Below are 15,837 nucleotides of genomic sequence, written 5' to 3'. Positions count from 1 at the left end.
AGGCGGGGAATCGCTGATTCCCCACCTCAGACCGCTCAGAAAATGGCTTCTTTCCCCCCAAACTGCCTCGCTCAAGTTTCCGTGAGAAAATAAAGCGCAAAACTCAGGGGAAGCCCCGAAAATGCAAGGTTCCGTTTCCCAACCAGATACAAATGTCGCTGGCGAGGCCGCGACAAGGCTTCCTCTTCTGCACTCAGCACCGAGAAAACGAAGGTTTTTCGCGCATTATGCTGATTATTAAAGCAGCCTCAGTGATTACGTTTCGCCCTGTCTCTCGAGCTGCAGGAAACAGCTGCAGACGGTAAACTCAATAGTCGGCGTTTCCCAAGCAAACCCTGCGCCCTCTACCGGCCGCCTAGGGAAGGACGCTGTCCACAGTTCCAGGGAAGGAACCTTCCAGCTAATTGTTTAGCGGTTCCCGCGCGCTCCCCGGCGGCCATCTAGTGGATCACTCAAATTCTCAGTGGCCCAGATCTATTTGCTAGTAGCGGAGTGATGCTCTGCTCCATCCCTGCTTGCTCTCTTGGCTGGACCTTGCCTAGGAGCCACAGTCAGGACAACAAGGACGTCTTCCAACAGTTGGAACAGATGCAAAGGATCCCCTCTCAGTGGTCCCTAAAGGACAGAGCCGACTTCAAATTTCCTTGGCAAAGAGAGAATATCACCCCAATCCAGATGACTCAAGGCACCTGTTACCACTATCTGATGCTCCAGCAGATCTTCCAGCTCTTAAACACAGAGGACAGCCGTGCTGCTTGGAACAACACCCTCCTCGATAAACCCTTCCCTAGCCTTGATCAGGGAGGCTGGACTGACTGGAGCAGATGGAAGAAGACAATCTGGATTGTCCTGATTTGGGACTTGCTGCCCGGGAGTATTTCCATGGAATCCATGTCTACCTGAAGGCAAAGGAATACAGCCCCTGTGCCCGGGAGGTTGTCAGAGTGGAAATTGAAAAGTGCCTTTCCCTCATGTAAGAATCTTCAAAGAAATGTCAACAAACACAGAATATATTTTATACTTGTGACACTTTTTTATTCAATTACATTAGTGTTTGCTGAGTGCTCCAAAGCAATCTCAACTTACGTTTCTTCACAAGCTGAAAAATGTCTGAAATGAAAATCTTGATTTAAAAAAAATGTGTAGACGTTTTTTCTTGTATAAATAATTGTACCTTATAAACATTTCTCATATAAATAATTTTATAATGTAATTTAAAGGATCACTTTAAGTTTTGGGCTGGTATTTGCTATTTTCAACATATGAAGTTTCTTTTTTTATAGAAAGGTTTTTCAGATAGTGTGGTGTTAGAGATATTTGTCAGTTAACTTAATGCTGGTTGCTGTAACAGGTAAACAGAAAGCTGTCAGGAATTTGATCATAATAGAATGTTATCTTTCCCTGGCATAAGAGCACAATGCAGGCATTCCTGATCACATGGATATTCTGGTTTGCTCTCCTCCAAAGAGTGATTCAGAGACATGGGTACCCCCTGTTTTGAGGATTTTTCCATCATCAACAGGTGACTCCAAATTTGCCTGTAGTACTTGAGTCTACTCCACTCGGTGGTAAAGGGAAAAAGTCTGGTGGATCACATGGGATGTTTTCAAGGGCCAGGGCTATACAGGGCAAGAGCACTTCTGCTCATATTACATGGCGTGGATTTATCCTCGTGGGAAACTAATTGCAAAGAAGTTGGGAAACTATTGGATGATTAATGGTCAAGGAAGCAAGTTCAGTGCATAAGTCCACTTTTCATCTTTACACTATTTGTCCTAATGAAGCTCTGAGTGTGGGTGGAGGAGAACAAGTAATGTTCTTGCTTGCACACACTTCATTAAGAAACGATCTGGGTGAGAGGGAAGTGCAAGAGGGAGGGGATATGGGGATATATGTATACATATAGCTGATTCACTTTGTTGTACAGCAGAAACTAACACAATATTGTAAAGCAATTATACTCCAATAAAAATGTATATAAAAAAACAATCTGACCCTCAGAGAAAGAGAAATATATGGTATCTCTTGTATGGGGAATCTAAACAAAAATGATACAAATGAACTTACTTACAAAACAGAAACAGACTCACAGACTTAGAGACGAACTTATGGTTACCTGGGGGGAAGAGGGAGGAGGAGGGATAGTTGGGGAGTTTGGGATTGACATGTACACACTGCTATATTTGGGATGGAGGCCAACAGGAACCTACTGTGTAGCAGGGAACTCTGCTCAATATTATGTGGCAACCTAGATGGGAGGAGAGTTTGAGAAAGAATGGACGCATGTATGTGTGTGGCTGAATCACTTTGCTGTACACCTGAGGCTAGCACAGCATTGTTAATCAAATATACTCTAATATAAAATAAAAAGTTTTTAAAAATAAGTAAAAAAATAAAAAATCTCATCCCCTAGTTCTGCCTTAAAAGAAAGAAAACAGTCAAGTTTTGATGTTTATTCTCAGGCTTAGTGATATTATGATTTCATGTATTTTTATTGTTCATTGGCTGGAATAAAGAGAAGGAAAAAAAAAACACCGCAATCAGACTCAAATTCTTATTCCACAAGTTCAGCTTGGGGAAGATGACATGGATGTCACTCGGAGTTCACAGCATCATAGACTATTTGAAAGAAGCATTCAAGTTGATGCCCAAAGGCATAGCCTACAAGGAAAATATCCACAAGTGTAGACACATTACAAGTTGTTTCCTTATTTCCTGAGGGAGACAAGAAAAGTATGATCAGACAGCTCCTTGCAAGTACTTGAGGATAACTGAAGAAAAAGTGGAGAGCGAGTCTTCCATTTGTGTCCAAGCCTGTGATTCTCATCCTGATCTTCTAAATATTGGAAATACAAACTTGAAGAAAACATTCCTGCAGACGATCTTCAAAAAATATCTCACACAATATTCCATTATCACTTCCCTTGTAGAACCATGAAGAATTTACAATTTCTCTGTAGATTATTGTCCTCTCACATCATATCTATCTAATATATGTTGGTATTATTTTTTCTCCTATTATTATCATCATGAGTATGGATCGAGCTCCAGAAATGATAGGGACTGGACTAGCTGTCTAGGAAATGGGGTTGGGTAAGATGGTGTCTCTCCCTTTAGGTATTTTAAAGACTTCTGGGAGGTATTCCGAGGATACAATAGATCAGGTCATGTATTAATATTTGGGCTTCTTCAACAAAAGAGCATAGACTGGGTAGTTTGTAAAGAGCAGAAATGTACTGCTCACAGTTCTAGAGTTTGGAAATCCAAGATCTGGGTGTCCATGTGGTCCAGTTCTGGTGAGAGCCTGCTTCAGGTCTCACACTACAGAGTTCTCCTTGTTTCATCACAGGGCAGGAGAGGGAGGCATTTATCTCAGACCTCTACTATAAGGGCACTAATTTCATTTGTGAGGCCTCCATCCCCACACCCTAATAAAGTCCCAAAGGGTCCACCACCTGATACAATCACTTTGGGGGTTAGGACTTCAAACTAATCATTTTGTGGGGACTGAAATATTCAAACCAGAAAGGTCATTGAAAGGTACATGCTTGGCATCTAGAAGAGAGAATATATTCATGCTGAGTAAATAAAGAAGAATGAGCAATTTATCTGGCCAAAAGTGCAGGCCAAGGACTCAGAATCCAAACCTTGGTTTTCGACCTGCAGTAATGCTTTAATTATTATGTATCAAATTTTGGAAATAAATTGGGAATGGAGCCTATCGTCCCATGGAAGGGAATGAAGATACAGGATGAAAATGATCATTCGTCATTCTTTGTGAGGAGTCTCCAAAGAATCTCAGGATATAGGTAGTAATTGTCACATCAGTAAAGATCCACCGAAGAGTAATGTGGCAAATTGTCTGGTTGCTGTGACCTGTGTGAATCAGTGAAAGTTTGAGTTCAGATATGTGGCTCTGTATGTGACACTAGGCTAGTTCTTTTCTATCATGACCTAGTAGAGGTCAAATTAGAGATGAGGCCATCTTCCTGAGTTTAATAGAGTGCCGGGCAAAGGCTGAAAATTGTGCTGCTCTTACAACTTCAATCCCCAGAGCCATATGCACCTTGAAGGAAAGAGAATCCTAGTGGTTTTAGCAATTAACTCAGTAGGCATGACTGATACCAGTAGGAGTAGAGTGGGAATACTAGCCACTGTCTATTATAATCCCAGCAAATATGACCGTGATAAAGGAAAATAGCTTGGTCATTCGTAACTGCCTTCGAGTGGGAGGAGAACATCTGAGAGTCTGCTTTAGTTAAAAGTACCTGTTGCATGATTACACTGGGCCTGGTGCCGAGGATACCACAGAGAATACGACAGAGTCCAGTTGCTACAGAGCTGATTTGCCGAAGATGGTCACATAACTATTATTTATTGAAAGATCAGGATTGGAGAGGGCTGAGGCCACAGAACATCCACTGCAAAATAAAAGAAGTCATGATCAGAGTTGAAAGTTAATTCTTTCCATGATACCAATCAATATTTATCCAGTTCTCAATTAATTACAAAGATGGTTTCCTTTTGTTTGAAAAGAATAGACTTGGATTGGAACCTTTGACAGTCTTTGGGAAATTTGAAATTTAATGCAAAAATACAGAGAAAGATTCAGATTGGTGATGATTGCTAAATCATGCATTCTCACTGGGGATGATACTGCTTCCATGGGTGCAAACATAGTTTTTAGGAGTATGAACGAATCTTGCTATTACAATGGTCTGTGGCACTCCAAAACTCAACCTGATACTACAAAACCTTATTCCTTTGTATTCATTTTTGTCTTTGGGATTTTTTTTGTGTGTATCATACATAAGAGAAGTGTTGACACTGACTTCAGGGAAGGTAAACACACTGTATACAAATCAGTGTTCCAACCTAAGGTGACTTGATGGTTCATTGGAAGACTTTCTCGCCATCATTTTCTTGATCTCAAAGTCATATTGTGAGAGGTGGCCTTTACTTACTTACGAGCAGCCATTGGCTGTCTTGTGGATGTTGCTTATGTTTGAGGGTCAGCGTGATTTGGGATTGGGAAATTAAATACAAGTTGTAAATTGTATTTATAAGTAAAATACAAAAAATATGATATTTTATTATTTAATTCTACTAAAGTTGTTCAACACATCCATAATTATGGCAGGCGCTAAACAGAAAAAAATGTTGACAATATCTGGATGAATATCTAGCAGTCAGTGTAATTAAAAATTATTTTCTGATATGAAGCAAAATTAAAAGTTAAGTACCTAAAAATAAATATTAAAGAAATAATTTAGTTTTTCTATGATTTTGAGCAGCTTTGAATGATTTTTAAGTATGTCTGTACATTGGTATTATTATAAAGTATCTAAATTTTATTTGAATATATAATTTGATACATTCCTACTTATATAAGTAAATATACTACATTAAAATCACTTTGAAAACTTAGTTATAAAGTTAAATTAAAATTCAATAGCTTTTACATTTAAATTATAGCTTAAAATTTTACGTATTCTTAACCCTGCATTGAATAGAAAGAGTAAGATTTGCACTTTCTTTTTCTATGTATAAAGTAAAGATACACATGGAGTACAAAAATAGATACACAGTATATCTGTGGTATCAAAATTTCATTCTGGGGGCAATTAGGAAAAAACTATCTAAAAAGGCTCTGTGGGCAGAGGAAAGAGAGGCAATAATGAAAAAACAAAAGGTTGAGAAATGTTGCCCTAACCCATCTGGAGAGGGCAAAATGAAAAGCAAAAACAGAAGTAGAAAGTAAGAGGGAACATTCAGAAAATGGAAACAAATGGGTTCCCATTTAAGACCCAGGCCTGAAGGAAGGTCTTCAGAGAACCTAGAGAGCAAGGTTCACAGAGTCCCCACCTCAGCCAGGTTGGAAGCATCTGCAGGGTCCCCGATGGCCCCAACCTTGTCCTTACTCCTGGCCCTGGTGCTGCTCAGCTGCAACTCCAGCTGCTCTCTGGGCTGCGACCTGCCTCAGACCCACAGCCTGGCTAACACGAGGGCCCTGATGCTCCTGCAACAAATGAGGAGAATCTCCCCTTTCTCCTGCTTGAAGGACAGAAATGACTTTGGATTACCCCAGGAGGCGTTTGGAGGCAACCAGTTCCAGAAGGTTCAAGCCATCGCTGTCCTCCATGAGATGATCCAGCAGACCTTCCAGCTCTTCACAACGGAGGACTCGGCTGCCGCTTGGGATGAGACCCTCCTGGACAAGTTCTGCACTGCACTTTATCAGCAGCTCACTGACCTGCAAGCCTGTCTGATGCAGGAGGCGGGGCTGGAAGGGACTCCCCTGCTGAAGGAGGACTCCATCCTGGCTGTGAGGAAATACTTCCACAGAATCACTGTCTATCTGCAAGAGAAGCAATACAGCCCTTGTGCCTGGGAGATTGTCAGAGCAGAACTCATGAGATCCTTCTCTTCATCAACAAACTTGCAAGAAAGACTCAGGAGGAAGGAATGACACACACCTGCTTCAACACGGAAATGATTCTCACTAACGAGACCACACTTCCACCTGTGCTGCCATGTCAAAGACTCTCATTTCTACTGTCATCATGCCCTGGATTGATTGACTTGTCAAATGTTTTCAGAAATATTAAGCAACATGATGTTCTACTCTACAGGCACTAGTTCCTCAAAGATGCCCATGCTGATCTATTTATCTATTTAAATATTTATTTATTTAACTATTTACAAAGAATAAAATTATTTTTGTTCATATAATATTATGTACACATTTACACTGTAGTTTCAGAGAAAAATACATTCTTTGTATTTAGTCAATTTATTATTTTCTTTGTTCATTAAATTCTTTTTGCTATGGAAAACTTCTTGTATTTGTTTATTATTTTAAGAAAATTACATCGTGGTGTATACACACACACACACACACACACAATGAATACTACTCAGCCATAAAAAAGAATAAAATAATGTCATTTGCAGCAACATGGATGGACCTAGAGACTATCATACTAAGTGAAGTAAGTCAGAGAAAGACAAATACATATCACTTATATGCGGAATTTAAAATATGATACAAATGAACTTATTTACAAAACAGAAACAGAGTCACAGACATAAAAAACAAACTCATGGTTACCACAGGGGAAAGGGGAGAAGGGATAAATTAGGAGTTTGGGATTAGCAGATATAAACTACTATATATAAAATAGATAAGCAACAAGGTCCTACTGTATAGCATAGGGAAGTATATTCAGTACCTTTTAATAAACCACAATGGAAAAGAATATGAAAAAGAACATATATATGTATAACTGAATCACCTTGCTGTACACCAGAAACTAACAAAACATTGTAAATCAACTATACTTCAATAAACAAGCAAACAAAAAAAGAAAGTTAAAACGTTTAGCTTTCCTGAAAAAAGAAAAAAAACACCACATCTGATTGTAACCTGATTAAAGAATGGATAGTACAGTTCACTACCCATTACTATGTTATTCAAGTTATAAGTAAAAAGAGACTTCCTCTAAGCCAGGTTTTATGCTGCCCTCAGGACACAGAGGTGAATGTAACAAATTCAACTGTACTTTCTTGTATTATTGATTTCTGTAGAGAAACCAGACTAAAAACAATAATCATAATTAATATTAGTTATATAAATGTTATACTGAGAAGAAGTAGAAAAAAATGAATTTCTCAGTAGTAGCTGGAACAAGGTATGTCAGGAAGTAATAACAAAAGCAGTCAATATCCTCTACATTTGAGAGGCCAACATCCAAGTGCAAATGTCCTTTTGAAAATGGATTTTTGAGTCTGCAATTTCCAAGCAGTTCCATGAACTGAAAGCCAAGGAACAGAAGTAGTTATGTGTGAAGAGTGAATAGAATAAGAAAAGGACTTCAAATTGACTCATAGAACCTTCAACTAGTAAAGGGAGGAAAGAGCCACCAGGGAAACAGAGGTAGAATGGCCATAAGTTAATAGGATAAAAGGGAACGGTGATACGAGCCTATTTAAAAGACTAAAACTGCTTTCAGAATAGCATCATTCAAAACATGGATTGAAACTGCTCAGTACATCGGGAAAATAGATGTCATTGGAGATCTTAGTGAGAGCTGGTTTGGAGAATTAATCACCAGAAACCACACTGGAGGAAGGGTGAATAAGAGAAGAGAAGTTAGTGACAATTTACATATCATCTGGGAGATCTGCCTTCTGAAATGCAGGAGAGAAATAAAGTGGGAACTAGAAACAATTGTGGATTTTTTTCTGCATAATTTTCTCTTTTTAAAGTATATTAATCTCTGGATAGATTTCATGGGTTTGATATATTGGCAAATCATATTAATATGTCTAATATTTTATTTATTTTAAACCATGACATTTAATTACTTACAATGATAATTATCATTCTTTTGGTTAATAGGATGTTGAATGTCAGTCAGCTGCTCTGTGGATTGAAACCATCCACTACTTGGGGAAACAGATGAGAGGTGATTTGATGGAATTAATCAGCATAAACCATACTGGAGTAGGTGGAAGGGTGACAAGAGAAGAGAAGAACTCCCACTGTAATTGTTTCACCCTGGGAGTCATTTTACTTCTCTTACTCTCATCATAGTTATATTTACATTTGTTTTCCTTTTGCCTCGGTGCATCCAAGTGCAATGACAGCTTTCTAAGAAAGTTGAATGGAGAAGGAAAACAATGAAGTATTGAACATTATGGAAAACAATGGTACATTATTGTACCATTTATGTTTCCATTTTACCTCCTTATTTTGGGACTAACCTCAAGATAAAATAGAAAGTAATTCAGAAGAGCAAGACAACTGCTGCCCAGAAAAATACTAAATTAAAATGAACATATCAAAATTTAAAGACTCTGAAACTAGTAAGGCAAAGATGGCTAGTTTTCTCTAGCATCATGTACTTGCCTCACTGCCCTGCATTTTCACTGTGAGACAAAAAATGATGAGTAAAGAAGTTCAGCAGAAATGTAGTCACTGAATAATCTAGGGACAGTAATTAAATACTTCAATATAAGCTTCTAACTGTAGGTAAATCATCATTGAATTCTTGTGGCCAGCTCAGAAACTTAAGAACATAATGAGTATTCAAGAGTTTAATGAATTAAATTCAATACAGAAATCAACATTTAGCAAAATAAAATTCATTTAAGGTAAAGGTGAAAAAAAAAAAAGACTTACCCAAACCCATGCCCCTTGCACACACACACACACACACACACAGAGTGCATAATGTTTGGCTTGTGTCATCTGGAAGCTATGGAAATATTTGACACCTGAGTACCCAATGAAAAGAAGAGGGATTGTTCACAGAAACACTGTTGGGTCTAGGGCAGTTGATTGTTTTGGGGACAAAAGCAATTACCCTCCAGTAAAGTTTTGCTAAAAGTTGAAAGTGTGATGAGTTGACTCAATGGCAGCTCATTTAAAGAGTGAGTTAGTGAGAGTCAATTGGACAATGTGAGGCTTGTGTGCGCACTGAGCCAGAAGGTGAGATTAAACATGTGGTAATGGGTGAGGGGAGGTGGTACCGTGAAGGATAAACATGTTGTGGGGCTTGGAATTAGAACTGAAATGCAGCTAAAAAAATGAAGAAACCAGCCATGGATATGGGGAACAACCTGAAGGGTCATTAGTAGGAAAACGTTGAAAGAGTGAAAAATGCCAGTTGCATTTCTGGTCTTGAGGCCCTAGCAAAGCACTGCCACCTGGTCATACTTTCTGTACACAAAATCTGAGCGTATTATTCATGAATAATTTTGTCTTGAGTAATTAATATGAACCCTAGATAATGATAAAATTGTGAACAAGACACACACCTTTCTCCTAAGGGAGTTACTTGTCAAACAGGTCTAGTAAATCCTTTCTTTTTTCTTTTGGCCGCACTACAGGGCATGTGGAATCTTAGTTCCATGACCAGGGGTCAAACCCAGGCCCTTGGCAGTTGAGAGCGCAGAGTCCTAACCACTGGACAACCAGGGAATTCCCAAGTAAATCCTTTCTTAAGAGGATAAATCCAGAGGACTGAGGCAGCTTGGCTGAGAAAGGAAATAAAGAGGGCAAAACCAGAGCCCAGGATCAGAGGTAAAATTTTGTTCTTAGCAAGGAGAACTGTTTGCATACTTTTGATTTTAACCAAGAGACTTTTGTCATTTGAAAGCTTTCAATTCATTTACATTGAAACATCTGAAGATTTTTGGCAAATTAAACAGAAATAGTGAAAACAATAATCTAAATGATTGATGTCTTCTAATCGATTCTAATCTATTTAGAGCATACATAAAGGAAAGGAAAAAAAAGAATAAACATCCAGAAAATGAAACATTACAATATTATATTTAAGAGACATTTATAGAAAGGACTTCAGAGAAACTAGGGGCCAGGATTCACACAGACACACACCTCATCCAGGCTATCAGCATCCCCAAGATCCTCAATGCCCACCCTGTCTGATGGCCCACTTGGTGGTTAGCTGTAGCAGCATATGTTCCCTGGGCTGTAACCTGTCTCAGAGGCATGGATTGGTTCACAGGAAGACCTGATGCTTCTGAGACAAATGAGGAGGATCTCTCTAATCTCCTCAGTGAAGGACATCTCTGGGGGACAGTGGATGGCAGCAGCTCCAGAAGGCCCAGGCTATCTCTGTCCTCCACAAGACGCTCCAGCAGATCTTCCACCTCTTCCACACAGAGCGCACCTCTGCTGCTTGAGACACCTCCCTCCTGGACAAACTCTGCACTGGACGCTGTAAGCAGCTGGAGGATCTGGATGCCTACTCGGTGCAGGTGATGGGAGATGAAGAATCTGCCCTGGGAGGGGTGGGATCTACACTGGCCATGAAGAGGTACTTCCAGGGAATCCATCTCTACCTGAAAAAGAAAAAAGACAGTGATCTTGACTGGGAAATTGTCAGAGTGGAAATTATGTGCTCATTCTCTTCATATTCAAAATGTCAAGGAAGATTAAGAAGTAAGGTAAGGAACCTGGAGATGATACTCTAACATACTAAGTCACATTCCCATGTGTTCAGTCATTTTACAGAATCTTATTTCTCCTTTAGTCTTAGAATGCGTTGGGTTAAATTGCTCAAAATTGTGTTAAAATGTTGTTCTTAAATGATTATCTCTAAAGGCATCATTCCTTGAGAGATACCTACAATGATGCTATGTATGTACTAATGTATTGGGGGAAATTCTGGTTTCCTACTCAACATGTAACCAGCTTGGAAGTCATCATTCCCCACCTCTTATCAACAACTACAAAAATTCAGGACAAACTGAAAAACAACAACTCTTCTTAGATCCATCAGATAATTGAGGTCACAGTGCAAGCTGCTGCCCTTATAACTGTGGAGACAGGAGGATGCAGAGATCATGGCTTACTTGGAGCAGAACTGCAGGACAGGAACCAGAGCTGAAACTAGTATTGGTAGGAACACTTAAACTGTAATTGAAGAATTACTGGAGCATCCACATGGATGAGCTTGAGATTTAAAAACTGACTGCGGGATGCCCCGTTTTTGAGGGCCCTACACGTTTGTGAGTCTTACCTTCAGGACCTCACCAGGTGCTCACTGTGAAGGTCAAAGAAGAACCTCCTGGTGTTTCCAGCGGAGGTAGGAAAAAGGAGATCATTTTGAAGCACTCTCAGTGTTTTGTTCCCCTTAACAAAGGCCTGTCCTCAAGGAAAACTATTTTACCAGAGCCTAACCCACCTCGGGGAAGGGAAATACCCAACTTCAACCCCCTAAAACTTTCCTGTCTCATAGGGACAGGAAATAGGGTGGTAAAAAATCTGAGAAGCACCTGTGAAGATTATAGCGCAGGAGCATAGACTCACTAAAACACTGAGACATAATCGTAGGATTATATAAAACTTCGCCCTTCCCCATACGTATCATTACATCAACTGGGTCCTGTACTATAGGGGATTAAGACTGAAAAGAACTGCAAATATCAGACTTTATTTAAGAACAAATCTCTAGGGAAATCCAAAGACAAAATGGGAGAAAAAAGCATGGACAAAAGAAGAAATTTTAGTCTCTGACATCTACAGCTAGAGCAAACAGTAAACATAGGGCATGTCCTAGCAAGATAAATGCAAAACCTCATTCTAAAGGTCAATTTATCTCAGTTCCTTTTACCCAGTACATAATGTTCAGCTTTCAACAAAAACTTTCAAGGCACACTAAAAGGCAAAAGACACAGTTTGAGGAGACAAAGCAAGCATCAGAAGTAGACTCAGATATGGCAGAGATTTTGGAATTATCCTACCAGGAATTTAAAATAACTACCATTAATATGCTGAGGGCTCCAATGTATTCATATACTCGTTCATTTATTCATTCATCTACTTTATCTATGTCATACTATGTATCGTAGTTAAAATAGGTTTGTTCACATAATACCATGTTTACCTTTGTATTAAAATACAACAAAAATATACACTTTTTTGTGAAATTGTTTTCTTGTTTGATTTATGAAATTCTTTCCCTGATGACTTCTTGGAATTGTTTATTTTTGAAAAAAAAGGAATAGATTTGCAACCCATATTGAAGAATGGATGAGGAATTCAAATTACTCATTCATGTTTTCCATTGGTTATATTTAAAACTGCATATTTCTATGCCACATTATGTGGCTATTCTGGGGATATAGAGGAAAATAAAGCAATTGCAAAAATCTATTCTCTTGGAACTTTCAATTTTGAAGAGAAAGAGACATAAAACATTAATCATGCTTAATGAATTTCAATTTTCTATCATCCTACAGTGAGAGGTAAAAGACAAGGGATTCTTTCACCAGAAGCTTGAATGAGGGATATCAAGAAGGAGGAAAAAGTAGATGTATTCTCTAAGTGCCTGAGAAGTATCTAAAGGCAGACATCCCATTGGTAGATGAATCTGCTGATCTGGAATCTCCAAAAATGTACATTGTTGTTATTAATTTGCAATTGTTTGTTGCAAGTTTGCAAATCAGTGCGTGATAATTGATGTGTTTACTCATGAGTGTAGAATGAGAAGACGACCTAAAGCTTATGAAGATGTTTAACTTTTAAGGCTAAAGGACAAGGAGAGGCTGCAAAGACCACAAAGATGGAGTAGCCAGTGCAGTCAGGAGACAATCAGGGAAGAATGATCTTCAGAAAGTATTGAAGAAGAAAACAAAGGGTTTGAAAATTGAGCAGTACATTTAGGGAAGGATAGGGCTAGACTATCCAGTGGATCTGGAAACACAGATGCCTTTGGTGATTTTAGTAAGATCTGGTTTGGTAGAAAAGTAGACCAGAAACCAGACTGGTGTAGACTGAAGGGTGAATAATGGTAGTGTGGTAAATTTTTTTCTCCCTCTTTTTACCTAGATCAGTCTTGCTAGAGCTCTATAAGATTACTAAACTTTTAAAACAAATTCTTGGTTTATTTTCTTCATAGATTTTCTATTTCCTTGATTTTTGCTATTATCCTTATTGTTTCCTTCTATTTATTTTATGTCTGACTGTTCCTTTCTTAATTTCCTGCCTTCTCTTGGATTAATTGACCTTTTTCATATGATTCTATTTTCTATTTTATCTCCATTATTGGCTTAATAACTATTCTTTTCTGTTTCAATTTCAGTTTTCTCTATACTGTTTACCATATATTATTTCAAGTTATCAAACTCTACCTTTTGTGGAGCTTTCCATATATTGTAAGAATCTTTAGTATGCTTCATTTGTCACCCTTCTCTCCTAGGCTACTGTGCCGTACCTATTACTACTACATGTGTTTGAACTGCTGGATACATTTTTATTATTTTTGTATTAAACTAACACTTTTTCTTATTTTGTGTAGCTCAAAATTTCTGTCTGGTATCATTTTCTCCTTTGAAGAATGTCCTTTAACAATTCTTATAGGACAGGCCTGATTATGATGAATTCTCTCAGCTTCTATTTCCCTGAAAAAGTCTTTATTTTAGCCTCAGTTGGACGGATATATTTTCTGGATTTAAAATTCCAGGTTGTTTTTTTTTCCCCTTCTGCTGTTAAATATGCCTTATAATTGACATCTACCTTGCATAATTTCTGATAAGTTATCCAAAAGTATTCTTATTTTTCTTTCTTTGTAATGTAATGTGCTTTTGATACGTAACTGCTTTAAAGTTTTTTCTTTATTACTTGTCAGCAATTTTATAATGTTGTGCTTTGCTGTGGCTGTGCGTGTGTGTGTGTGTGTGTGTGTGTGCTGCTGGGGATTCACTGAGCTTCTTGTATCCATACATTTGTTGTTTTAATCTAATTCAAAAGATTATCTGCCATTATTTCTTCCAATATTTTGGTTGGCTCTTTTCATTCTTTTCCTTCTGGCATTCCAAACATCTGAAGCTCTTATCTCATTCCATGCTTCCTTTTGGACAGATTCTACTGTTGTGTCTTTAAGGTTACTGATCTATACTTGAATTCTCATTTCAGTTATTATGTTTTTCATCTCTAAAAGTTCATATTAGTTTTTATTTATATCTTCCATTTCTTTACTTCTCTATACCTCCAGGAAGAGAGTCAAGATAATTGTTGAGCTCAAGGAGATATTTTTCTTGTCTCAGAATCACAGCCAGTTTTCTAGACGTTGATGGTAGTAGGACAGGTTCAAGCCTTCTTACACATCATGAATGGAACTTGAACTGTCCTAATTCTCTTTAACAAATCTAATTTTATGTCAATTCTGTATTCCATCAGGATTTTATTTTCATCTATCATATAGCATAAGAGTTTACACTGATTTCTGCTTAGATTGTCAGGTAATCATTCTGGAAACATTTTATTGAAAGTTAATTCCACCATTTGAACATCAGATACATCCTTTATCCTAAATCTAATTGTTACTGACAATATAACAGTCTTAGTATTTATGTGTTTTAGTAATCTGGCTACCTAATTTTTCCCTTTGTTACATTGCTTTTTCTGTTATTATAAAACACATCTTCTTTTTGTGTAGAGATTGATAGCCAAGACTTCTACTCTATTGCTTCCTTTCTTTCTGATTAAATTAAGATTTGATTTATATGTAGGGCAATGACTTCAGGAAACTCACAAGCTCTTAAGGGATTAATAAGTAGTCAAGTTGCAATGAATATAATAGAGACACTTTCTTCATAAGATGAAAAAATTAAACTGAAAATTTCTCTACCTCAATATCCAAAGTAAAGAGCAAAATTAGGTGAAAGCCAGGAAAAAACACAATAACATTCATCAACAAAATACAGAGAGCAAGAAAGTGTGTAATTTTGGCATGAAAATATATGAGAATTTCAAGATATAAAATGTAAGTAATTATTTATGATGTGATAATAGGATTATGCATCACATCTAGATTCTGTTAGGAATTGAGATGTTTGGTTTTGAGGAATTCATTTAACTTCTCTGACCATCAGTTTTCGCAAATGTAAAGTAGGGTGGAAATATTCCTAGAGTTGTTTTGAGTATTAAACAAACAAGGACATTTAAAAGCATTTAGCAGAGTATCTTCCACGGAGTGAGAGCTTAACAGATGGTGGCTATTATGTTTTCATATAGATCTACATGAGAGTAGTGAAATCTCCTACCCCTCTCTCTGTAAGTGACTGCAAAACACTGACAGTCTAAACAACATATTTAGGAAGTATCCTGAAGAAATTAGACACACTTAATATCAGGGATAAGTCTGAAGTATATGCAATCAGAAATTGGTGGCCTGTGAATATCTGGTACAGAGATCGGTCTCCAAAGGAAAGTTGAAAAAATAATATATATATTTGAATAATATATAGTATATAATGTATGATGGCGTGTATTATTGTATAGAACATATTAAAAATATATAT

At 37.7% G+C, this 15,837-nt stretch overlaps 1 protein-coding gene and 1 pseudogene across 2 annotated transcripts; both read left to right on the top strand.

Moving 5' to 3' along the window:
• Nucleotides 1-427: 427 nt before the first annotated feature.
• Nucleotides 428-977, top strand: LOC308619288 (interferon alpha-13-like; annotated as a pseudogene). The gene has a single exon. The product of its transcript is annotated as an interferon alpha-13-like (transcript).
• Nucleotides 978-5,899: 4,922 nt separating this feature from the next.
• LOC308619227 (interferon alpha-1-like) lies at nucleotides 5,900-6,555 on the top strand (the record flags this gene model as incomplete). Its single annotated transcript, XM_081237840.1, has 1 exon — nucleotides 5,900-6,555. The coding sequence occupies one exon, from the start codon at nucleotides 5,900-5,902 to the stop codon at nucleotides 6,467-6,469; it is 570 nt and encodes a 189-aa protein (XP_081093966.1). The 3' UTR covers nucleotides 6,470-6,555.
• Between the last annotated feature and the right edge of the window lie 9,282 nt (nucleotides 6,556-15,837).

The sequence above is a fragment of the Mesoplodon bidens genome, assembly GCF_964165515.1.
Source record: "Mesoplodon bidens genome assembly, chromosome: 6".
Classification (NCBI taxonomy): Eukaryota; Metazoa; Chordata; class Mammalia; order Artiodactyla; family Ziphiidae; genus Mesoplodon; species Mesoplodon bidens.
Note: the sequence above shows the minus strand (reverse complement) of the source record. Positions and strands in the feature narration are given on the sequence as shown.